The sequence below is a fragment of the Falco naumanni genome, chromosome 1, assembly GCF_017639655.2.
Source record: "Falco naumanni isolate bFalNau1 chromosome 1, bFalNau1.pat, whole genome shotgun sequence".
NCBI lineage: Eukaryota > Metazoa > Chordata > Aves > Falconiformes > Falconidae > Falco > Falco naumanni.
Window position 1 is genome coordinate 101,578,543 of NC_054054.1, and position 26,694 is coordinate 101,605,236.

The 26,694-nt window shown below is 47.8% G+C and overlaps 1 protein-coding gene across 3 annotated transcripts in view; it reads left to right on the top strand.

Annotated features, from left to right (window-relative positions):
- The window catches only part of CALN1 (calneuron 1), a 130,135-nt gene extending 103,881 nt beyond the window's left edge, over positions 1-26,254 (top strand). For 2 of the 3 annotated variants that reach the window (XM_040613271.1, XM_040613261.1), the window contains exons 5-6: positions 12,779-12,932; positions 19,064-26,254. In XM_040613271.1, the coding sequence (XP_040469205.1) occupies positions 12,779-12,932; positions 19,064-19,191 (282 nt within the window). In that variant the 3' untranslated portion in view covers positions 19,192-26,254. The remainder of the gene's footprint in view (positions 1-12,778; positions 12,933-19,063) is intronic. The other variant, XR_005830684.1, reaches the window with a different exon arrangement.
- Positions 26,255-26,694: the final 440 nt, after the last annotated feature.

A 26,694-nucleotide genomic window follows, 5' to 3' on the forward strand; every position in this document is an offset into this window, starting at 1 on the left:
AAACGAGATGTTTTTACTGACTTCATTTGGCTTTTCTTTTTTTTTCTCCTTCGTCATCTCAGATCCCATAGCCTTTGAAGATATTGTCATTTTGGCCCAAATCATGCAGGGGAGCACACTGCAGGATGGGAAAGATCCTCTCTGCTCTGATTTCATCATGTACCAAGGGAAAAGAGGTCACCAAAAGTACCGTTATGTTTCCAAACAGGGTCCTGTATTTCACTATATCTACTCCACAATAACTGCTTAATCTAAATCCACAGTGTAATTTCAGGCTAAAGGTAACATAAGCACAAAGGAGGAACTGACCAACTTATACCGAAACAATTAAAACCAGTCAAGAAATTAGTCATGATAAAGCCATACATGCCTCTCAGCATCATGTTGGCTTTTGACAGTGATGCAGACATCAGTCCCTCCAAAACATGTGATGGGTGCCGAGAGGTGCTAGGCACTGTGCCCCGCCGGGCAGAGCCCTGACCCGTGCATGAGCCCCATGCCAGCCCTGGCCATCCTGCCCCATCCACGCTCCTAATGACCACCTCGTGCATTTATCCTGTGAACCGTTTAGGATGAAGTTGCCCTTTTCCAGGCTGTTTCATTGTGTGCTGCTGGTCTTCATCCTGGGAGTTACAGTGGTTCGGTGTTGGACTAAGATTTTTTTGTTCTCTCTGCTATGCACTGTGCAAGCTGTTCATTTAGTTTTAGGGAGGCTCTTTGCAGGACACGTTATGGATTTAAGAGCATGATAATGATAGTCAACCTGGCATGAATAATGCCATTTCAACCCCAGAAGAGAGCTGTGTCAGTTCTGCTACTGCAGTATGTCTTTGCATGTTTGTTACTGGAGTTGGGTGTTTGAACCTTGAATAAATATTACCAAAGACAGCAGGGACCAGGGTACTGACCCCAGCACGCTCTCTGGCCTGGCTTCTCCAGCTGCAACCAAAGTGTGCAGCTCCCCCCCATCTCTATTTGCGTCCCGACTCCAGAGCTGCAAACACAGCAAGGGGAGTCCTGAGAGCAAAGGGAGCTCTACAAAGAAACACCTTGCCCCTCCTCCACCTCCATGCAGGGGTTAGGTGATGACAACGGAGGAATGTTTGCATGCACAGCCGTGTCAGCAGCAGTGCACAGACCACCCCCCGCACTGCCCTGGCAGCCAGGCTGCTCCTGCCAGCTGCGATGGTAGCGCAGCTCGTGCAGCATTTGCACCTCCGCTTCCCCAGCCCGGAGGGAGAGCCCCGTGTCTGCTGGGCATGGTTACCTTCCCAGTGCTGGCCATGCAAAAACTAGTCTTGCTGATGATCGATAGTCCAGTACACCTGCACAGACACCTCACATTTGCAAGGGCAGGGAAAGGAAAGGAAGACCTGGCTGCACTCAGATGATGTCCTGATGCTCCTTTTCTGTGCTGCTGTTCAAAAAGTTGATATAGGTTTTACAAGTCATCAGGAGCAGGAATTTCAAAGGATCAAATAGTGGTGAGGCTCCCTTGCTTTCTGGGCCAGGCTGGCAGTGCTGTTTGTTTTCTCAGCAACACCATTTTGGCTTCCTAGCGCAGTCCAGCTGGGTTAGGAGGTGTCTTGGGAGGACCAAGCAGACCAAATGGTGAAGCACAGCTTGCAAAAGGCTCCCAGGGATGTGCATAGTGATGGGGAACCCTTGCCAGCATCCCTTATGATGTGAGCACATTGGGAACAGCAGAAATGATGAGGCTGGTGTCAGCTGAGTTCATACGGGAGGGAGCATGAACACATCACATTTCCTACGAGTCAGGTTCTCTTCGGGACTGTGTAATGCCACTAACTTGAATAAATGACCCTCTCTGCCCTCTCCACCTTGCCCACTCCACCAGTAAAACATGCTGTAGTGGGACCTGCTGGTACATTTCACAGTCATTTTCAAGTTGTCTCGTCTTTATATTTGGTGACCATCACCTCGGAACAAACCTGACCTATAAAGCAATCATTTTTCTGCACCCACCACAGCACAGAGCATCACAGCCTGCACTTGCATTTGAGGCTGAACAGACCATCGTGAGCTACAAAAGGAGGCTAACCTAAAAATCAAATGTAGTTTGGCTAAAAACAGTAGCCTGAGAAGCTGCTTTCCATCTATCTTAGCTCTGTCTGGTGCTAGACAGCAGTATTAGGTCTGTTTGCTTCCTCGTTATTATTATTTTTGTTGTTAACCATCATCTGCAGTGTCAAGGATGCCTCAGGTTTCCCACAGTAGCTCTCGGTCTCCCTGGTAAGGCTTTTATTAATTATTAGTGTCCTTCATGCATTTCAGGAACATGTCTCATCTTCTAATCCACTTCTCCCGGCACTCTCAAAACATTTGTAACTGTTAAGTAAAAAATTGGTTTCCTTTGGCTAAAGGCTTTCAGGAGACATTCAGCAGCAGGGCTGCACGGCCGGTTCATTTACTTTGCTTGGGTTTCTGCCGCCTGATCTCATTCAGAAGCAGCTTAAAGGTCGCTCCTCTAGGCAGTGATGCTGCCCGCTGCTGTGTGCGAAAAATGGGGAGAAGAGCAGTGGGTCGAATGCAATCTGTTTTGTGAAGCAGACAGGACAGGTTATTTTTGCTAGACTTTGGTTTTTGCTCACGCTGTAATCCTTCTGTGCTTGCTGGCTGTCAGGTTTATTGCTATTGTCAAAAAAGCAATAGCACATACTCCAGGTCTGTGAAGCTGCTTTGCTGGCACCTCGCATGGCACAAGCCTTAGCTCTGGAGCAGCCGACGCAGTTCAAAGTCCCCTCACATCCTTGCTTGGTGCGTGCCTGGATCAGGATGTAAATACGTCTTACCCGGCACAGCCAGGCACGGGAGCTGCTGTCCCCCAGGGGTCCTGGCACACCCCTGCAGGGTGCAGACCCCTCTGCCCTCCCCCCAATGGTCTAGCATCTTGTGGGGCAAAGAATGAAGGGCCTTTTATTCTTGCAAAACGTGGGATTGCAGACCCTGCGTAGTGATCTGCCATAACCCCCCCATTGTGCTCTTGTCAGCTGAACCAGGGGGGGAGCAGGACTGCCTGACTTGTCCCACAGCAGGGACAAGCATCCCCACCCCAGAGCACATTTCCCCTCGTCCCGCTGATGGATTTATACTGGGGAGATGAATCCACTAGAAACTCCCTATCTGTGGGGTAGGCTGAAGGCACTCGCTCCCAAATGGGAATTCCCAGCTTTAGTCCTAATTAAATTGTACATGTTTGCTCCTCCAAGAAGCTCCCACAGCCTTGCATCAAAGGTCAAGATGTTGCAGACCTATTTATGTATGCACTTTGATGAGGATCAGACCAAGAGCCTGTTGTCGAGGCCTGGGAGCTTTGAAAATAGGCAAAATAAATCGTTAGAGCCTGTTAATTTGTACTCAGCCTGAGAGCATTCTCTAATTAAAAAAGAAAAAAACCAACACCAAAAAACCCAGTCCACCACTTCTCCATGTTTTAGTTAAATTATTTAAAATTAATTGAATGGGCCCAGGATTAATTTTCCTACTGTTTTCTGCGGATGTGTTACTGCAATTTACCTATCAGGGGGCCTATTTCTCTCAGCCCAGTTTAATAACCATTATAGCCCGGTGGTGAAGGAGGAGATCAGTGCAGAGGCAAAGCCGATGACCCACTGCCCTGCTTAAAACATCACTCCAAGAGTTAAAGTCTGAGTTTACTAAAGGACAGCACCAACCTCACCAGGTGGTGGGATCTAGCAGAGGGAACTACTCCCCAGGTCCGTTCTTGTACAGCCAGGACTATACAAGAGAGCTTCTTTGCAGACCAACTGTCAGCAGCATTTTCCATCACCAGACCCAAACGGCAGGGTCTCCATGTGTTCGTATCAGAAACATGCTGGGTGCACTGACCCGTGTCCCAGGAATCCTGTGTCATGTAGCGGAAGGTTTAAGGGATGCTCTAACCCACACTGGGTATAGTGGGGACATGGCAAGCAAAGCTAATACCATCCTCGGGGCACCGGTGAGGGACCATGGTAGGGTGTGGGGTGAGCACTGAGCACGTAGGGCTCAGCAGGGGTACCCACCCCTCCGTCAGCCCCTGCTCTGCAGCAATGCCCTGGTGGGACCTTGGGCTTGAGCTGAGACAACCCTCTGTCCCCACCTTCCAGGTGTTGGCTGAGTAACCCTGAGACCCAAAGTGGCATGTGACAGTGTGGCCGTCAGAGCCGTGGGCAGCAGGTATAATCAGATACGGAGAGGTGCAGGGAGCAGGACAGCACATGGGGAAAGCAGCAATTTGTCATCCTTGCCAGGGCGACAAGTTTGAAAGAGCTTAGCTTTACCCCTCCTGAATGAACAACACGTGGCAATAGGGGTGAGGGAGTAACAAAGGAACAAGAAGCAGCAGCACCAAGCACCAGTATTTGGAAAATGGTATGTAAAGCATCCTGACCATTGGGACAAAGGGACAAGTGGCACCTTCCCAAAGAGAGCAGGAGAGGGGTGCAGGGCACCCAGGCGGGCTATCAGCTCCTGGGCTGGGCTGAGTAGCTTGGCAGGACTTTTGCAAATGATTTTCACTATTGTTGCCTTATTCCTGTGGCTCGGGTGTAAGAGCCCAGGGAAAGGGCTGTGTCCATCAGTGCACTAGATGGTATTGAGCCAGCAGCTCAGCACTGTTGGTGCAGCCTGCAGGCAGCAGGATGGAGTGAGGAACCCATCCCCACTGTGGAGGCCAAAAGCGATTTTTTTTCCCTGTTATATTTAGCAGTGGACTGAGTTGGGGTGGAGGTGGGGTGGGTTGGGATGTTAAGATGACATTTTCTTTTCTGCATGGGAAAATGCCAAGCTGTTCAAAATCTGAAGTGGTCCCTGGCTGTGCATCAGTTCCAGGTGTGGAGGTGTGGAAGATACGGATGGGGATGGGGGACAAGCAGGGGGTCAGCCTGCAGTTCGTTAAGGGGGAGCTGGGCAGGGCACCCACCAGGCACACTGCCCACCCGTGAGCCTTCGTGGCCTCCTCCATGTGGACGGCTTCTTGCCTCTGGTACATGGTGGGCTCAGGACTGCCTCTAAAACATTTCTGGAATGATAACAAGGAGTTGGTGGGCATTTGTGCTCTTAGGGCAGCCATTCTGTCTTTCAGTTTCACTTACCCTTTCTCCTCTTTGTCTGCACAGTCAGACAGGTTTCTTACAGTGAGCACCAGCCTGGGCCACCCTGACCCCCTTGTCCTGCTCCCCAGCCCCTGAAGAACACCCAGAACCAGTCACTCTTGTCCCAAGTGCTGTGGAGGGGAGTACAGGACTTTCCTGCCCTGGGTTTCAGGCTGGCAGACACGATGGGGAGATCTCATGTGCTCTCAGCCCATACACCCTTTTGCAGAGACCACCCCTCCACAGCATGGCCTTGTTCCACCCAGGCAAGCTGGCAAAGGAGGCTGGTTTGGCCCATACACAGAACAGTTCATAATCTACAGACGGTGCCTCTCTCAGAGCTGCGAGCATCCCGGCAGCGCTCCCTCCTCCATGGTCCCACGTGGGCTGTGGGGTGGCTGGAGGGACACATGGGGGGGTCCCCATGGGCCAGGTCAGTTGGCAATGCCACATCATTTCATAGTGCAAACTTTGGCCAGGTTGCTTGCGGTTAAGAGTGCTGTGAATATGCACTTAAATCTGGTTTTAATTTATCAGTGTGTGTACGATTCCCTGCTGACAAAGCTGCCAGGAAGAATGGAACCATCTCCTGTTAGCCAGCGCAGTAACGAGCCTGTTACTATGGAAATGAGCGTGTTACCCCTTCCTGCTCCCCAGCAGGCAAGGTTGCTCGGGTGCAGCATCGGGGAAATGTTCCCGATGCTGTGCGAGCCAGCGGTACCTGGGTGACGGCCACCCGCAGCCCGGGGTGGGGGGGGAGAAGCTGTCACAAGTGGCTTGCTGGGATGCTTCAGGGCAAGGTGGCCCGGGGCACATTGCCCCAACACAAGGACAGCTCAAGCGAGCAGACAGGCACTTGTGGTGTCACGCAGCCCCAGCCACCATACGGGGAGGCATGCAAGTGTGTTTCTATAGGGGCACTGGTTCTAACTGGGGTCCTTGAGCCTGCCTGCTTCTGGCACTGGAAGTGCACGTGTACACATGGGGCCAAGCACAAACTTGTGCTCCTGGTGAGCGATGGGAGAGCAGGATGGGGAGTCACCCAGTGGGTGCGCTGGCTTCTGGCACCCAGGACACTCAGTCCTGGGCTCCAGCCCTTGGCAGGATGGGACCGCATCTTTCTGCAGCAGCAGAGTTGTGCAGCGTAATCTCCCAGGAGGAGGAGATGATCTGTTGGTTGGTGGAGCTCTGCTCCCTCTTGCAGGCTAATGGGGATTGTTGGGGGCAGCTGCCAAGGCTGAGTTTGTATCTGCTGTCCTGCAAAAATCCCCTTCTCCACCTGCCTGCTGGGACGGTGACATAGCTCTGCATGGTGTCCATTCAGCAGAGGGGACACCCAGGGCCTCAAGCTCTTCTTGGCAGGGTCCCAGTGTGCTCTGAGTGCCCTGCCAGGCTGTCTGCCTGCAACGAGCATCCCAAGGGAAAGGCGCTGTTTGCTCCACTCCCACAGCTACCCCGGTTTAGAGTGAAAGCATTTGCTTCTCTTATCTCAAGTGATGATAGGGGAGCTACAAGGGAGCCTACAGGACGGAGGGCAGGTGGTTCTTTCTGGTCTTTGCTGAGGATTATCATACTGATAGGAGGCTTTTCCCAGCAGCAGAGCCACACAGCTAAACTGGGAGGAGGTAGGGGGTGAGTATTGCGCTGGGTGCAGGGAGAAGCACATGCTCTCCCTTGCACAGCCCCATCTTCTCCCTCCTGCCCCCCCACGGAGGGGCAGCAAGGCTGCTGTCAGCAGGGCGATGTGAGACCTCCACGGATGGCTGGGCATGGTCCCCAGATAGAGAAAATGCTTGTGCACACATGGGAACAGCCCTGGGCCCTGCCACAGCCCACGGGGCAGCCCTGAGGGACCTCTGCGTGCTTCGCCCTGGGCCATAAATGTGGTTGCACTAGCACAGAGCAAGTGCTGGAAGGAGAAAAACAAGTAGTGATGGGGAAAACAAAAAGGGACCCCTCCATCTTCAGCTTACAGCAAGCCTCCACACGGGCATGTGTATGGAGCAGAGCAAAATGTTATCTTCTGTGCTTTCACTGCCGGTGCTGTAGGAAGGGCTCCCACCCCTCCTTCAGCGGATGTGTGGGCCAGCAGGTGTGGGGGGGGTGTGGGGGTGCGTGTGTGTGTGCAGGAAATTAGCTTTGCTGTAATGGTAGTCATGATTTTGGGAACACTGAAAAAAAATCCAAACCAATAATATTGCTGCTTTAAAGCCAGTAGTGTGTTACAGGCTGTGAAATGGCTTTGTGCCTCTGTCCTATTGGGGTGCACACAAGGCACCCCAGGTCTCAGGCTGGCGCATGTTCTCCATTTAACAGCATGTTTTCTTTGGCAGAAAAATATATAATGAGAAATCTTCAGATCTGGAGAGATTGTATGTCTGGACATCTAGAAAATATTTCATATGTTCCCACATATTTTTATATATATATATATACACACATACAATTTATACTTTATGTTATACATATATATATAAAGACAATACTTTGAAATATACACAAATCTAAACATATATATATATATAAAATAGATGTATAAAAGTTCATCTAGGAGCTTTTACAGTGGGGTCTTGCCACAGTGCTGTGTACTGAAATGGCAGCCGCTGCCTGTTAGGCACGAGCAGAGTCCTTCAGCCTTGGCAGCACAGCAGATCCCCGCTGCAAACACAGCTTCGCTCGCAGGAGCTCACTCCCCTTCTGCGTGGTCTTCCTGCCCCTCCAGACTCCTGGCTTCTCCAGCATACACCGTTTTCCTCTCATTATAGAGTTCCATGGCTGAGCTTATCTGGAAGGTACAGTCAGTACAAAATGGCCATTCATCCAGCCCCCAGGCAGAGATGGGAATACATTAGATTCCTGCTGGAGCACACTGGGACTGTGTGCTTTAATATATGGCCAACACACAACATTGGTCCTATGGAAAAGTCCCAGCTAGTAGTTTATGAGCTCAAACCCTGTCTGGCTCAAGGAACAGATGCACCGGCTGCTGCGAGCAGTCACAGAGCTGCCTGTGTTCAGAGCCACCCAGAAACAACCTGACTCTGGTTAGCACAGCACAGAGCCCAGCTGCTCTGCAAAGAGTCCCAGGGGGTTGGGGGCCATGCCCCGTGTTGTGGCAGCCGGCTGCAAGTGTGGGCAAAGCCAGTCTGTGCTTGCCTCGCAGGTATTCGAGACACCCGTGGCCTGACATGCAATAGGTCTGAGAGCAAAACAAAGGTGTTATTATGCAGAGATTATCAAGGGCTGCCCCAAACAAGAAATCTATGAAACATAGATGTGGTGCTTAGGAACATGGTTTAGTGGTGGAATTGGCAATGTTAGGTCGATGGTTGGACTTGATGACCCTAAGGGCCTTTTTCCAACCTAAATGATTCTATGAAGGTTTTGGGTTTGCAGACCTGGTTTTCAAAAGCACGAGACAAAAGCCTGCTCTTGTGCTGCTGTCTCAGTCTCCACTTGGAGCCCTCAAAGTCCAATATAACTTCTTTAGTTGGCTTACATGGAAAACCTGTACCCGATAGGCTCAAGAAAAATCCGAAGTGCTCTCCTACCTAAAGCCAGAGGAGCCATCCCTGCCTCTGGTTGAGAAGAGCATTTTTGTTGATGTGGCTTCAAAAGATCTTGCAGGTCACCAGGGTGGCCCCGCTCACTTTACTACAGGGTGCCAGCCTGGCGTCACCCTGTCTGCACAGCAGTGAGACCAACTTCAGAATCAAGAGAGGAGCCCCCCACTCTTTTTTTTAAAAGCAGAGCTGATATTAAAGGAAATTATCATAGGTAATATTTCAGCATTTAACTCTTCAAAGAAGCAAGCTCTTCCATAGGGTCATTCCCCTGTATAAAGCAGAAGGAGATTGTGCCAAGTAGGATACAGAAGTATCTGAAGAAGGTGCTAGGAGTGAAACTAGTGTTCTGCAGGCATGGCAGATGTCAGTCAGCCACAGATTTTGGGAATTGGGGGTAGGGAGACTGAAGGAACTCACGGGGACTCTGCTTTCATTCCCAGCAGGAAATTCAAATCAGGGAGGAGTCAGGAAGCTACAGGCTGGATTGGATCAGGTCCACTTTCCCTTCCAGATGTCTCCTGGGTCAACACCCTCCAACTCCAGGAGATGTTTCTGCTAGGGACAGTTACTGAGGTCCATCAGAAACTGCAGTGGACAATTCCTGGTGACCTGCACAGAAGCCAAACATACCTGTACAAGTTACAGGTTTTCATTCAGGGCACTCACAGCATCACTTGGGGTGGTTGAGCCTCAGCATTAGGCACAGTTTTTTTCTATACCACTGCTTACAGTGTATTCCAAGAGCACCAGTTCAGAAGAAGCAGCATCAATTTCTTCTAATTATAAATCCTATAAAAAGTTTTCAACTTGCAGCAGTCACAGTTTTCCTCTCAGTGGAACCAAGAGAAGCTAAGAGTTGCTCCCTGGTTACTGCCATTACAACAATAAGAAGCCAGAATAATTGAAGAATGAATCAGGGAAACTGCCAGATTGGAGAGCAATGATAATATAAGAAATGACTTGGGAGCCCAAACCCAGTGCAAACTCTTGTTTCTGGCTGCACCAAGCTTGAGCCCATTCTGGACAAACTCCTGTGCTGATACCTATCTAACAGAGGACATGCCTCCTGCACGGAAGCCCCAGAGCATAGAGCAAAGCAGCAGCAATGACCATATGCTTGCCAACAAGCCAAACACTCAGTACGGGAGCCAACAAGGGTAATTTTGAACCCCATCTGAGATGGTTCCTCTTCCTAAAAAGCAAAATGACAATGGAACAATAAAAAAATAATTTCTCCCTATATTAGCATAAAGCTTAAAAAAGCCAGAGATGCAGCGACAGATGCGTGTTTGTCAAGACAAATTATTTCCCACCAGACAGATTAACAAAAAGACCCCCAAACCCACAAGTCATTGCTGTTTCCACATTGTTAAGATGAGATGATAACCATGGTTCTGTTTGTAAACCAGGTAAATCCAGGCAATAGGTAGCATCACAGTAGAGTCTGCAAAAGCTTGTTAGTGGTAATGCTGGTATAGAGGGAGACCAGCAAAGACTGCTGACAGTGAAAAGACAGGAGCAGCATGTCAACATAGGCACCGGTGTGTTCTGAGGTGAGTTTTCACATCTATAGCTCAGGAGACAGACATAAAGGAGCAGGGAGCTGACCCAGAGATGTTGTTCTTCCAACACAGTCACCTTGGGACACAGCGAGGCAGATCCTGAAGCAGTCAGTTGCCTTTTACTCCCCACAAGGACAGGATGCACGCACCATATCAGAGGTCCCTGGCCCTCAGCTATCCTGCCCATGTAAAGTCTGTCAGCACTTCCAGTAAGTCCTAAGGAGGCTGACACATCCCTGCAGGTGTCCTCAAAAAAGGATGCAAGTAAAAAGGAAGTCTCAGAGATACTGCTCTGGGCTGTGAAGCACTCACAGGGGTGAGCATCCATCTGGTGCTGGGTGAACACGGTTTTGGACAGCTTCTAGAAAGACTGTTCCCTGAAGGAGGAAAACCCAAACGCATAAACTACAGCAAAAAATGTCTGTGTTGGTCACAGAGAACTGTCCCTGAGCCAAGAACAGGAAGAAAACTCCAGCAGAGGTTGACCATCACCCCCCGATGTGATGGGAAGGGGTAACCACGTGTGAAATTATGGGTTTGGCATATGGGTAGACTCAGGAAGATGCTGGGGCTCAGGGCTCAAGTTCAGATTTGAATTTCCCTAAGACAAAGACCCTGAAGGAATGCAGGATTGGGTGGTGGGTGAGAAATCATTGCTTTTACCTGCATGGTGCTGGTGTCTGACCAGCGCTGCAGGAAGCCAGTTGGGAGGGCTGCAGACCCCAGGCAGCCTCAAAGCACTCTGCAAACCTCCACTGACGACACCTCCCAACACTGCTCTAAGGCAACCACATGAATTAACCCCCATTTCTGAACCTCTAGTTGCCAAGAGAAACGCTTTTCGTAATCATGCAGGTTGTGAAGTACACAGCTGCTCAGTTTTACTTGTTCTTTTAACATAAAAGAAAGCAGAATACAGGTGGTGCAATTTCCACATGCACAACAAAGCAGGCTGGAAATTTGTGACTAAATACCAGGAGGATTTGCAATCCAGCTTTGAACTGTGCAACAAGGAGCCACTGGTGACAATTGTGTGCTTGCTATTTTTAGCCGGGCGGCATGAACGCTGAATCCCTGAGGGACAAGGACAGCAGCAAAAACACCAAACCCACCAGACTTGCTTTTCAGAGAACTCATCTGGGGCAAAGACAGGAACTTTGTCTTTTGCCCCTGCTGTCCACTTCTCTGCAGATTTCTGCAGCAGGTTTTTGATTCTTGCAGGAAACAAATAAATAGAACTGTAGAAATCAGTGCTTCTAAGGATAGATGGATAACTACATGAATGTGTGCAAATGCACCTACACACACACATATACCCATAAATATTTCAGGGTCCAGATTTTATCAAAGTGCACTTACTTTTCTTAGTTAACCACTTTGAGGATTAATGATTTTTGCATCTGTGCAATGAGGTGTGCAGCAGTGGTCAGGGAAGGGAAACTCAGATAACGCACTGAGCAGCTCAGGACTGATAAGGTTTGTCCTGTCCTTATCAGGCTGAAGGGGAAGGAGCGGGAATTTCTTGCTGCACCATTTCTGAACTGCTGGCTGTGCAATCACTGCTCTTGCCACACTCTCATTTGCAGAAGTAGGTACAAGCTGGCATCACCGGGCCCCATTGCAGTGCTAAGGCAGAGCTGTTCAGACTTTCTGAGGCTTCTCAGAGGTGGGCAGTTTAGAGGAGGGCGTCCGAGTCGTGGTGCTCACTGTTTGCTGTAGGCAAGGCTGTGGTTTGGGCTGCAAGAGCTGAGAGTTCAAGGTGCCGCTCAGAGAATGAGCATCTGCAGCGCACAGGGACACTCGGGGGGACCTGGAGCGTTTCCGTCCCTCTTTACTGACTGCACTGATGGCTCAGGGAGACTTGTCTCCTCACCCAGCACTGCAAGTCAGCTAGCGTGAATGCCTTCTCTCCTGTACCATTAGCAGATATTAATACCACAGGCTTTACACATGTGCAAAGTCCCTCTGCTGCAAAATGTTCATTCCTATCTATTCTGCAGGAATCCGCTGGGTTTGATATCTGGTGCGTGTAAGAACAACATTTACCTACTGGAACTACAGCAGAACTCAGCAAAGAGGGAAATGTTTGCTGCTTGTTCTCACTACACAGGCACAACTGGAGAGTTAGCAGGAAAAAAAGGGGCAGAGACAAGACTGTGGCTCATGGCAAGGTGTAAGGTTTGCCAGGGGAATCCCTCAGGGGTTTACCTCTGTTGGGATGGCTGGGACTGATACTGGATTGCTGCCTCTTGCTGCATCTCCAGCCTGGACGACTGTCCCTGGCCTAGGGCTGTGTTTCTCTATGGCTCTACCAGCATTGAGCCGTCAAGATCTCTAGCAACATCCTTCTGCAACATTCTCCTTGTTAGTATCAAATGAGCCCAAAAGAGCAAAATTTGCAAAGTCATGTTGAGGTGTTGAAATGAGGGTGAAAAAACCCACAAGTAGGGAACTATGCTATGCCCGCATGCCTCCCTTCCTCCAGGTACCGTACCTGCTACGGTGGCTGTCTAACTCGGTCCTCTTCCCACAGTTCGACATGCAGAGGATAACGCTGGAAGAGCTGAAACACATCCTCTACCATGCCTTCCGGGACCACTTAACGATGAAGGACATTGAGAACATCATCATCAATGAAGAGGAGAGTTTAAATGAAAACTCTGGCAACTGCCAAACAGAGTTTGAAGGTGAGAAAGAAGGTTTCCGTGTTTCTGTACAATTTTTCTCTTTCTGCTTTGTCTGTAAAACTCGCTCTGATTCATGACGCACAATGGGCAAGGGTGCCTGGCATTAGCACAGAGTTATTTTAGAGTAAGTAGCAATGACAAACTAAGAGCTCAAGAGCTGCCGTTAGGTTTCTTCCACGTGGTCTAAGTAAAGCTGATGCTGTTTGAGGCAGGAGGATGAACTAGTGGGTGCTTTGCCTGATGACCCTCCTTTCTCTGGTGGCGTTCGGGCAGAGGGATGTACAGCCCGTGCTGAGGTGAGTGTCTGAGACAGACCAAATTTCCCTATGGAAATAAGCACTTCTCCCCCAGCCTAGCATGGAAAGACCTTATTGGCACTGGGTCCTGCCCTAGCAAGCTGCGTTAGGCTCCATCAGTTTTCTGCTGTCTTTCCACAAGCAGAAAAGGTCTCCTGTTGCGGGCTCCCAGGGACCAGCTGGGGACAGTCCTCTCTCTGCCTTGTAACCCCCGCCACCAGCAGAGGTGGTGCATCAGCACCCTACAGCCCTGCATACCCCTCGCTCGGCACGTTTGGGGCTGCTGGGGTGGAACTGCACCCCCAGGAGAGCTGGTCTCAACACGTGTGTGAGTGCCTGCAAGATCAAGGTCTGAGCAACTCTCAGAGGTAGCTACAAAAAGGGAAACATTTGCATTGGCAGCTGTTCCTTAGTGCAGCATCCTCTCTGCAGTGCCACAAGACCACTAAGTGATCAGCAGCCGGGACCAGGCACAGCCTCAGCTTTTACGGTGCATTTTGCACTTCGAACGGAGCTAACACTGGCAAGAACATTCCCCATTTTAAGCCACCCTGGGAGAAAGATTTTCTTGGCCAGAGGAACTTGTATTGCTCCAAAAACATTGCTGGTTAGAACAACTAAGCAGATACAAATCACCTCAGGAGGAGAAAAATCCAGCGAGATATTGACAGAGAACCTTGGGGCTTCTGCATGTCACCCTGGGACAGCTACTGCCCCTGTATGTGGGCCATTTGGGGGAAATTCTGATACTCTGAGGGGCAAAATAGCCTCTGAAAGGGCACCTGGCAGAGACACTGAAGCGTCTTTAAAACAAAGCAAAGGATAAACATATTACTGAAATTATTAGCTTGGCTAATTAATAGGATTCAGCAGCTACACCCAGCACACTCACCCTCTGCTAAATACTGCAGAAAAGATGTAGAAGAGCACAGCTGAATTTTAAAAAGCCTGCAGGAGGGAGGCAAGCAGCATCGCTCTTCGAATCAAGCCAAGCAATGCTGGTTTGTTTTGTTCCTCCTGGAGAGCAGCGGGGAGGAAGAGATGCTTACTTACAAGAATGGAGTTGTTAGTCCCCACTGACCTGCTGATTCAGTGGAGACATGCACCAGCTGTCACCGCAGCGAGAGGCATGCAGGCTTCTTTCAGCTTCGGTGCTTGGGTGAACTATCCCAGTCACAAAAAAAAAAAAAAAAAAAAAAAAAAAAAAAAAAAAAAGGTCCGAAAACCTAAATGCTCAGCATCTCATTTTGGAAGTCCCAGCTTCCAAAAGTACAGCAAGAACAGCTTTTCTCGTGGGATGTTGGCATTGCTGGTGCTAGGCAGAACCTAGAAGCAAAACAGACCCTTTTTTAGATGTTGTTAGAAATACACACACACACGCACAAATCCGCCAGAGAATAAAGATCAACTGAACACTGTCAACAAAGATCCAAACTTTTGCTTCAGGTCCCAGAAGAAGGGGACGGTTCTGGTCCGTGGCAGCTGTGACATGAGCATTTCTCCCAGGAAAGGCAGGCTGAGAGCAGGTTGTGTCCCTGCAGCTCTCCAGGCTGGACATGCCATTACCTGCATGACCCACTTGTGCCCTTGGCGTTCCCATTTCCTACACCCTGAAATCCCTACAGGGCTCAAAAGCAGAAATTATAGGGCCTCATGGCGTGGATCAAGGGCACTAAGGGAGAGCTGTCATGGTGGATGGACAGCATCTCAGTCTGGCTTTAAGTGGCCATACAGAAGTGTTTCTGTGTACGTCAGTCACCCTCTACTCAATTAGTGGAGTGAAGGACATGCTTTTTGGGTATAATTCCTCGAGTTTGTTCTAGGTGCTACCTTGGGGTGAGGTTAATAGCACCTTAAAAAGCACCTATTTCTTTCAACTGTAAAGGTAGCCTGAAGGGACTAGCCTAGAGGCTCATCTGTATTTAAGGTACATTTCATCCACCCCACTGTGGTGACTTTAACCACGGTTAGGAATGAAGCCAAGGGGAGCCCCAATGGTTTTCACTGAGATTTGGGAATGGCTCCTAAGAGAAGAGACATGGCAGATACTTTCAGTAGTACCTTGCTGAAATGGGGGATCTCCACTCCCCGTCAGCATCAAAAAGAAGGCCCAAAACCCTTCTCCATCCCATGGACATCCCCTTCTTCACACCTGGGGTCAGCTGGCTCAGCCTCACCGGGTGCTAAACAGCATTGTACAGGTAACACCGTCATTGGTACAAATACGTGCAAATTTCTGTTCATTCTCATAATTTTGCCATCTTGGCTTCTTGTCACAACAAGGTCTTTACAACCATGAAACATTCTTTGTTTATCAACATGGACCATGAACCTTATTGCTCTCCCCCACGCTCATACACACACACAACCACACACACACTTCAACCCCAATACAATGTTCATATTACATCAGGGACAAGTCCAGGATTTTGTTCACTTCATTTCGAACGTTAGAGTCATTTGCCAGACACCAGGTCTAGGCTAACATCACGGCTTCCCCTCTTATGCATTTCTAGGGGGTTTCATTTGCTGCCTTCTTGCAAAGCAAAGCAAAGCAAACACCCAACTCCACGGGACAAGCAGCACATACCAGCCCCGCCAATAAAGAATACAACCAGAACGGAAGCATGGTTATGCCTTCAGCCTTTCCCTCAATTTTTAGCAATGCTTAGGGCAGGAGAACAAAGTTGAGAGCCAAGAAGACTGTGTGTTTTTACGAGGAGAGACACAACAAAAGGACAACTGTCTGCAGCGACATTGTACTACCAAAAATTTATAGTAAAAAAATCATTTGTCTGGCAGTTCCCTTTATCCAAACGCTCATGACATTAAGCTCGTGGCATACACGAGTGCTGGCTGGTTACGGTGACCCGTGCTGTCTGGCATGGGCATTTCATCCTCAGCCCTGACACTCAAATTAACTGGATGTACAAGAGCTGCTGCAGCTCCCCTCCCCGCTCTCCCCAGACAAGCACTGGGAACATCTGCTCCTCAGCTAAGGGCTTGGGAATGAATAACTGACCTCTTCAAATGAAAATACCTCCAGCCAGCCAGAGAAAGCAAATATCACTCACCTTTGGCAGGGTTATGACAGAAGCCACTATAAATACACTGTAGCTGTTCATGTTAGCAAGCCTTTTTCTGCAGGCAAGAAGGTTCTCAGCGCTTATTCTGACCATCTCAAACGTACTGTGAGCGTCATGAGAAGCCCAGCAGCCACAGCCAGTGGACTGGTGCACCTGGCAATGGGCTGGACCCATTCACCCGATGTCCTGGTGGGGAAGTTACAGTGACGGTAGCTCTGTCTCTGCCACTAGTGACACTATGGTGAGTCCTCCCCGCCAGCCTGTCCTCTGCACGTTGAGAAGGTGAAGGATGACCCAGCCTTGATTTGCCTTTGCTTCTTGAGATCTCATTTACATTGGACAGCCCATGAGCTGCTCCCCTTGCTAAGAAGGGGCCAGGACATCTCCAGAGGAGCTTCAGGCTCTGACCCTGTTTAAGGAACCAGCTCACGTCCAAACCCCAACGTGTCCCATGAGTATTAAAAACTCCTGCTGGCAAGAAAATGCAAAACACATCGAGCATCCAACAATGCCAGCTATGGAAACCAGCAGGAAAAAAACACAGATGTCATGCTCAAAGGATCTATGAATTTGGAGAAAGGAGAAAAGCGAGGGGAAAAACTCAGCAGTGGCAGGGCAGGGGGCAAATCGGTCTTCATATTTAAGAAGGTAATATGAACATAGTTGTGTGCAGAGTGAAGAAAGTCAGTAAATTCAGCTTTTTTGTCACCCTGTGGATTGCAAGGGGGCAGAAGAACTGTAATACTCATCTTCTTGCTGCAGTAAAACTTGCTGAGCCCCAGCCAACAGCAAGAGGGTCTCTCTGGATCTGCAGCACCTCTACATTTCAGCACAGACCTTTCCCTTTCCTTCTGGAGTTATTTGGTAGGTTATTTGGCTACTTGTGTAGCTTCAGTCGATAAGGAACAATAACAATGTCTTACCTGCATCCTGCTGCCTTAAAGCTCTATTGTTACTTGATGATATAACAGAAGACTGAAGAAATTGTTCAATTCAGGAACACTTCTGCAAGAAAGCATTGAACATGCTTTACTCTTTCCCTTTGAATAGAAGAGCTGCCATTACAAAAAGCCTTGGCCAGTCTTTAGCTGCTGCTCCCAGTCACCATAATCAGCACCAAAGCCCCGCGCTGAACAGCAGTGCTGACTGTGATGGATTGTGTCACTGTTTTATCTGCTGGCTGGGTGTGTTTTCAAAGTATAGAAATAACTGAAACTGTGATTTAACAAGCTTTTCAAAGTGCTGGAGCATCACGCACAAAACCAAGAAACCAAAGTATTGATTCTATGGGCATTATAAAAGCGAGAGAAGGAATCAAGGAATAGAGCAGTGCAAGCAGAAAGCAAGTAATTTAGGAGAGCTGCCGTAAAGGGGATTTTATTATCTGCACAGGATATAGCGAGCCCCTCGGAGCGCTGGTGCAGCATTGCCCTGCCCTGGGTGGTCTGGCTCGAAGTGCTGCCTAACGAGGGCTCCATGTGCCTCCGGCGCTGAGCTGGTGCTGGGGGGCTGCGTGGGAGCTGGGATTATGACACAGACACTGCCAAATCCTGGCCAGAGGAGGTGAGGGGAGATGGGACAAGTGTTCAAAATGCAGTGATCCCTGCTCCCAGCGTGACGAGGTTCATGCCTGAATCAAGACAAGGGTTTTTTTTCCATATATTCTAAAAACAGTCTCCTGGGCTTTTCCAAACACTGGCACTTGGAGCCTTTTCCTGGTCACATTTTAGGTTTATTGCAATTCTGAGCTTGTTGTCAACCACCTGGAAGTCTCCCATCATCACAACTCCATCCATGAGAAAAAGGCGATGGGTCCGTCCCTTCTCAGGCCAAAACAAGACCATGCATTACTGCCTGTAGCGTCAGGGCAGAGCTATCCATCCTGTGCATGAGGATCTTCTGGCTTTCTGTGATTATCTTGGGGGACCTTCAAGGTCTTTTCAAGCAGATTAATCTTCACAGTGCCCCGATACCACATATTGCTCTGGTATTCGTAGGTAGGGAGGCTAAGACAGAGACATGAACTGTCTTTAGCAAGTCACAGCGTGAATCCTCACTGATGAACTTTAAAAAAATAAAATTAAATAAGTCAAATGCTAAAAATCCCAACTCTGTCTGCATTTTAACTGCTGCAAATTACTCTCACCTTTTTTGACAATTATTCTGCAAGCATTTGAAAAGGTTCTTAAAAAGTCTGATTTTTCTTAGGCACAGAAAACCTAAAGCCAGTTTGGAAAAATGACTAACATACTGTGCATAATCATAGGAACCATCACGGTGTGGGGGTTAAGTGTTGTTGGGGAGCACATCTTGAATCTCTGCTCATTCCCAGTTGACCTGGATAAGTTTAAAGGATTCACAGAAGTCCAATATTCCTGATTAAAGAATTTTAGAGATAACTTTATAAAGAGCTTAAAAGAAATAATACACAGGCAAACCAAAACATGCCTACAAGCATTTGAATGGTTTAAAAGTCAAGTAAAGAGAGAAAGGGCTTCCTGTAGTATGAGAGGGTGGTCTGCTAGGGAAGTTGGCTTGGAAGCAATGAACGGTAAGGTGGATTATTTGGAAATGCCCCAGCAGGGAGGGCTAAGGCTTGGCCGGCACAGGGCATCGCTGCGGTGTGGGCTAGAGGGTTGTGCCAAGGTAATCAGAGGCATAGGAGGATTTCTGAGCTCAGCTGATCCTGACGGAAAGCAGAAATGTTGCCTTGGCTGAGCATCTCATCTTTCCCCTGTCTTCTCTGCAGTGCACGCCCAGAAGCAGAACAGACAGACCTGCGTACGGAAGAGCCTTATCTGTGCATTTGCCATGGCCTTTATTATAAGCGTGATGCTGATTGCAGCCAACCAGATCCTGCGGAGCGGCATGGAGTAGCCTCTCGCCATGACACTGTGAACCAAACTGACCATGCATGCGCATGCCACCGGGTGAGCTTCCCCCGAACTGACTCTCACACGGCAAAGAGACAGAGGCAGGCAGATAAAGCACCATTCGACAAGGAGCCTGAGGCCAGCAGCGTAATGTGTCTTGTGAATCAACTACATCCTTTTGGCAGGGACATAAAAGGGCTGTCTTAATGCTTTAAAGGTTTTGTTTCCTAATGCAATAAAAAAAAAAAAATACAGGAGTCCCGAATTATTGCTTCGAAACAGCAATGGTAACTTGGAAGACACTTTTTGCAGTTTTAAGGAGGCACAGCCTCATGACTTATTGCAGCGGGGCTGTCTTTTAACCTAGGGGCCGACTGACTATTCTGCGTAGCTCTCCGCTGGGCCCACATTCCCAGGAAGTTGATCGTAGCATTGCCACAAGCAAGTTCTGTTCGTTTTATTTCATGTACTCCAGCTTCACTTTTTTTTTTTCCCTTATGACCATGCCTTTTGGTTTACGGCATTAGAGGGGAGCTAAAGCATCCTTGTACAGTATTTTCAGAGTAAAAAAAAAAAAAAAAAAAAAAAAGAGGAGAATTTGCCAGCATCATACAAAATTTCTATTTTTGCTTCGTAAACGCCACCTTTGACACAAGACTGTGGGGTAGCATGAGTCCATTTGCTATTTTATTCTGACCATGAATCAGGGCTTGAGAAGTCCCACCCATTTTCATACATGGGCATTTCTGAGATTTGTGCAGTCTTCCAACCGACTCTGCAACCACCAGCGCCAGTTAAAACTCCCTCATTTGGTCCTGTCTGCAAGCTCAACAGCATTTGCTTTCCAGCAGTTTTACCCTTCTTCTATATTGGTCTTCAGTAAACTTATCTGAGACAAAAATCATGAGGAAAACTCAGAAAGAGCTTTTCTCCCCACTCGTCGTGTGCACAATTTTTATTTCCTTTCATATGCCCTGGTTGTAATCTGCAGTGAAACCTTTGTGTCAGACACCTCGTGGGAGCGGTTATATTTTCGCCTACACAGCAGTGTGTGGTTTTGACCAGCCAGCTGATCTGGCCCCTCTCAGGAGTCGTCCCACCTCCACCGTGACCACCATCCTATGGGAAGCTCCAAAGAGGGTAAGCTGAAGGCAGACTGCCGCAGGAGAAGAAGGAACCAAACTAGAGCTTACCGCCATATGTTACGTAGTGTGTCAGACTTTCAGATCCTGCAAGTGTTAGTTATTTTTCCTGGAAGAGATTTTAATGAGCAGCCAGGAGAAGATGGAGTGATACAGACTAGAGACACAACACGTCCCATGGAAAGTGCAAGGACTGGGCGAGCCTGGAGCCAGGTCTACATTGGAAAGCATTTTTCCTTTTAAACTTGATGCAAATCCTTACATTTACCTTTGGATTACCTGTGCACCTGCGTACCACCCCAGGAGAGCTGATTTCCTTGCCCTCATGGGGGAGGCTTCCCAGCTGGTGCTCATGGGGAGCGCTCCTGGGGAGGTCCGCGGGGGCACCTGGGTGTTGGAGTTGCCGGTGGCTTTGTGATGCCAGCTAGGCCAGCTCCAGAAACACGGGGGAACAGCGAGATCTTGCTCCTGTAAATGTAGATGACTGTTTCCTGTGTCACGAGAGGGGGCTGGGTGGCTCCCCAAGGGATGGCAAACCATGAGCTTCCCTTGTCCTACACAGCAGCTGTCAGCTTAAGCCTGGATCCGTCCCAAAGACTCGTTTCAGGTCTTTCTTTGATTACAAGTTTGATTGATGACATTTAACCTGTATTTTTTCATAGCCTAATTTAAAAGTCTGCTTCTCATTGTTCTGTCACCCATCACCCCTTTAAACTCATGTCACTACTTTGGATTTTGCCTTTAGGTGTGTGTCTCAGGCGCCCACCTCCACATCGTTGCCATTTTCCTGGTGCCCCCTCTCCATCAGCGAAGAGAACAGTCGTCTTTTCTGGAGCAGCCGAGTTTTTTTTTCTGCCTTTCACAAACACACGCTTCTGTATTTCTGTTCCGCTGTGACTAATAGAGGCCAACTGCAAAATAGTCTGCAACACATTGTTATATCTCCCAGAACATGGAGAGATGTATGTTTGCTATAGGGCAGCAGGAGACTTCAAACCAACAGCAGAAAAATCTTCAGCAAGCTCTGAGCACCGGATCACAGTGGTGGGGAGCCGAGGCATGCTCCAGCACTTGCCACGCTGGGTGTTGCAGATAACCAGCTCTGAGATCATTTTAAGGAAACTGTCATCCGCATTTATAGGTCTCAGGGGCATGCAAAAAGGTGGCAGCAGCAGGAAAAAAGAATTCTAAGTGTTACTTGCTACTGCGTAATACTTATTTTTTCCCTGGGGACTGTGTTGGAGTGAACATGGGCAGTGGGGGCAGGGGGAGCAGAGAGGTGGGCACCAACCCACCAGCGCTGCTCAGTGATGGCAGAAACATGGGGGCAGAGCGGTGCTTTTCGCTGAGCCCCAAAACACAAGCTAACACACAGAGCCCAGGCATTTCTCCACGTTCTTCTCACTCCTCTGACAGCTAATACTAGGCAGGCTCCAATTATAAGAGCTACCTTACAGACGAGATGAACTTTTGCATTCCTTTAAGTTTTCTGGAAGGTTCCATAATTTCTACACGTATGCTCCATAAAAACCTTTGTAAATACAGTCATTTTTCAGTATATTTTTTCACCTTGAAGCTCCATTTGTAAAACCAAACCTATAATTACTATATCGGTAAAAGCCATAGCCTGGTGTCAGTAGAGTTCATTGCAAAACTCCCCACTGATTTTACTAGGTACAGGATTGGGGGGTGGGGTGGGGAGGGGTTGGGTTCACTTTTTCTGTAGGGAACAACATTTATCCATTATGAATCAGCGTCATGTCTTTCCAGAGGTCTCAGTTTCCTTCCTAGAGCAGCCTTTCTCCATCTAAAGGCACCTTGAAGAGATCCCCTCTTTAATCAGTCAGGCTCTTCTGGTAATCGGTGGCAACGCAGGATGGATCAGGCCAAGCCATGTCATCCTGTCCTCTCCCCACCACCTTTCTACCAACACCTTCCCATCCTTCTTAGCCAGCAGCATCGGACCTGCGTCTCTTACCTACCTCCCTGGCTCCATTTATGTAACATCCATTTATCTTTTTTTCTTCTTCTTCTTCTATACAAGAAGGAAGAAAAAAAAAAACTTTTTGTTGCTTTTACAGACATTAGGTAAAAATAGAGCAGTGAAATTTTGATCAGAACCTGATGGCAAAAGCTTAGGGGGAAGAAAGTAGAAGAATCAAAGAAATAAAAATAAAAAACCCCCACATCCCATACTTTAAGGGGGAAAAAAAACCCAACCCACCACTATTTAAGTGCTAATTAACATACTTTAAAAAATACTCAGACTGCAGCAGTGCTAGGTAGAGCTGTCAGAAAAAGCACTAAACTTATGCTTTTGCCAGTTACATGAGAATTTAAGTGTCTTTTCAGCACTGCAATTCTGTACGAAAAGGATATTGCCATGGCAACCCTCGCTGTTCGTGACATGTGTGCCACCGTGTCGGAGTGACATGCAGCCATCGCCGGCCAAACCCAGGCTGGACAAACACCTCCCAGCAGCCCGGGATGACATTTCAGCTCGGGGATTAGCAAATTATTAGCAAATTGTGAGCACCACAAAAAGAACTCTGTTGGTTTAGCCAAAAAAAAAAAAAAAAAGTGTGCAATTAGACAGATTGACGTGCAGGGAAGGCTTTGAGATGGACATGATTATTTTAGCTTGAGAGAGGCTTTGGTTTGGTTTGGGAGCAAATGAAATCAATGTAGCACTGCTTGACACAGGCTGTCCTGTGCTTGCTGAGGACACTTTGAGCAGGACCTTCATGTAGGGATCGATCTCTGATGGATTTGGGTTACTGCTCCTGCAAGGTACCGGGCTGCATCACTGATAACTATTGACTTTTGCTTTAACCATTTAAGTTTGAAGGCGCATCCTGATTTTCTGCTCCTGGAGAAGCCAATGGAGGGTATGGCAGGCACTGAAGTACTTTGGAGGCCACGGATAAGTGAATGGCAGCAAAGGCTGCTGAAGGAACATCGCTTACCTGCCAGGTGCAGAGCCATACCATAAGGTCAGCCATAAATAAAACCACAGCTGAGGAGTTACTGGGCAGGAGAAGTGCATCATGGTGGTGGCAGTGGCCCTGGGGAGCAGGCTTCTGCCCACAGCAGGCTGTGCCACCCAAGGACTTCACTGGGCCTGACCCTCCTGCCAAGTCCACCACTGAGAAGCGATTTCTAATCGGAAGCAATATCAACAGTAATTTAAAGAATTAAACAGGGGGGGCAACTGGGAAAACTTGGATTTATTAGGGAGAATTTGGTCTGCATGCTGTTGGAGGTCATATAGGATAAAAGAGAGTTCACAAAGGAAAAGCAATTATTTTCCGTGTTTGATGGGTATCCACAAATACGCAGGTTGCTATTAGCAGACATCCCGTCCTGAATGAAGTTGCTCCCAGAACCCCGGGACAAGGGTCCCCTGTGAGCAGAAGGGTGGGAGGTGGGAGGAGACCCAGAGACCTGCCCCTGCTCCCAGGGTGAGCTAGCGCTGAGTATTTGGGTACATCTGGCAATTTGGAGAGGTCTCATACAGACTATTCAGTGGTTACTGGGAGCTCACGTGTTGATGTGGTGCACTGGTAGGGCTGGATGTTGGTTACTTTACATGGGAGACTTCCCACCACTTTGTAAAAGAAAAGCTCTGTACATACAGAACCATCTTTTTAGGCTGGGGCCAAGTAAATGGGGTTTTTTTGGTCCTTCTCCCATAAGAAATAAGATAGCAAGAAAGCAAATCAAAAAAAGGCAGAAAGCATTCCCAAGGATGCTACTCTGGATGGCTGAAGCCTGTTTGACAGGCTTGGATGAGCAAAGTACCTACCGGTAAATGTTTTCCATGGAAAGCATGGGGATATTCTTTCACAAAAACCACGCTGCATCTTTTTGCTTGCTGCAGAAATCCAAAATATCTCCTGGGACACCCAGAGGACTGTGATGGCCATCCAAGGTCCAGGGCTGGCTCTGCTCAAGCTGACACACTGCTTTGCCAGGTGCCCGGTACAAGGACACTCTCGGCTTTTTCCACAAAAGACTCTCTCCCCCCACATCATGTGCACGTGCATGGAGCGAGCAGCGCTGCAAGGGGCTGTCATCGCACAAAAGCAAGAGGTGCACAGTCCCAAGTCAGACTTAGATCTGCCAGGAGAGAAGCAGTAGGAGGAATACATTAAGATCACTAAGAATGAAATTCCCTATTTTATCCACCCGTGTAATAAATTATTTAGTTTCTGTTTTATGGATGACTATTTGAAAGAAGAAAAACCAACTCTTCTAAAATGAGAATCTGATGAAGTATCTTTTTTCTTGGCTCTGAATCATGCTTACATTGCACAGATGAAGATGTACAGAACTTGCTGGGTTTTAATCTATTATTTTACTGTACTGTGTTCTGACAGTGCAATTACATTTCCCTGGCATCACTTAAAACCTATTACTTGCCCAGGAATTTAGTACAGAAAAAGAAAAGGCTCACAACATTTTCATCTCTATATTGTCAGTTGTTATTGGGACTGGATCTTGTTTTTCTTTTGGTTTGGGCGGGTTTTTTTTCAATTCAAGTAAGACGTTTTAGGCAGCTCCAGGAACTGTAGAATCTTCACCAAGAGCAGGATGGACAGAAAACCTGACAACAATGTTTTAATTGGAAGAATACTTCGCTCCTACCTCTCCAGCAGCACAAGTCTGAAAAATTGCCTCAGTTTAGCATCTTCAGTAGGAAAGGATTTCAGCACCAAAAGCAAGGAGAAGAGAGGGAAAGGAGAAAAAGGAAATCCACTGGTGTTAAAGATCAGTACTTGACAATTTGATGATGAAAACACTGTTTTTCTTATTTTCTGTCAAGACAGACCAAAATACTTTGTAGCCTTGAAGAGCATTACTAAATGAAATTGCCATTTTACAACCACTTATATTCCACAGCTGTTCATGTCTTTGCCAGCATTGTGAATAAGCAGCTTCAGACACTGCTGGTTTTAAGGTGAGATCCATACTACAACTTGCCTTTATCAGCTGGTCTTCTGTCTTCACCAGCCAACAAGGAAACGTTTGACCACCCTGTCTGAAGCTGGTTGAGCTTGCTCTAGTAGCTACCCCTCCGGTCTTGCCAGCACTCAGGCATGTCTTGTCTCTCTTGTGAACAGTCCCACTAAACCCAAACCACACAGCTGATGTGTTTGCAGCATCGAGCCCCTGGGGCTGCCACTTGACATCAGTCTACAGACACACACCTCTATATTCACATTGCACTGGCCCGAGAAGAGCGTTACATTCCCCACCATCTCTCTCAGAGGAGCCAAAGCCATTTCAGCTTCATGCAGCAGCTCTCGTTCTCTCAGACTGGGGTGGGGGTAGAAGGGAGGTAAAGTTCCTCGTGGACTCCAGGGTAAATCAGAAGTAACTTGTTAGAGTTAATTGGCTTAAACTGGAATAAACTCAGAATCCAGCCTCTTGCTGTTTAATCCATACTAGGATCTAAGCAATCAATGCCTCCTGATTCATCTCTAGGAAGTTCTTCACTAATACACGCATCTCCTTTTTGTCATCATTTCATCCCTCACCGTTTTCAAGCCACTTACCATTCATTGCTAAACTGAACACTTTTTGCTTGTTATCAAAAGACATGGCATTTTAATTAAAGACAAATCAACAAGTCAGCAGCATAATGGTAAAAAAAAAAAAAAAAAAACCCACCAACAAAGAAAAAACAAAAAAACCTTTGTACAAAATACTGTAAATATTAATATAAATTAACTTGGCATGCAACTTAAATAAATCCTATGTTATTGCAAGTTACCCAAGTGTATAAAGACGTGTATAAAGGAAAACCGAATGCCATATGTATCGGCTGTTTCCTCTAACCAAACACTAATGTAAATATATAATCTGTATAAAAATATTTTAATTTTACCATTATTTATGCAATAGAAATAAAGGTTTTTTTTCTTTTGATGAGGGATGAAGTTTCTTTTTTCCTCATTTTGAAGCAGTCATTGATATTTATTCATGCCAAAGTACAAGAGCAAAAGCTAGATTTGCATAAAATATTAGGACAGAGACCCTTTCTTCCTTCTGAGGGATACATGAACATTTGGGGGGGTTATTTTGCTTTGAAAATAGATTTACATATTTAAAAGCCTGTTAGCTCCTGGCTGAATAGACGTCTTGGCTATTCAGAGCTGGGATCAAGGCTTCAGGAGCAACACAGATGCACAGGACTCACTAGTGTGCCAAAGAGAGGAACTGAACTTCTCCTCTGGAAGTCAAAGCCACGACTGGTGTGGTTGGTGGGCACCACAGGCAGATCTCAAAGAGAAAGGTCAGACCATGCCATGTGCTTTTCTATGGAACTTGGTTAAAAACTTGAACCTGCTGGGTTTATACCT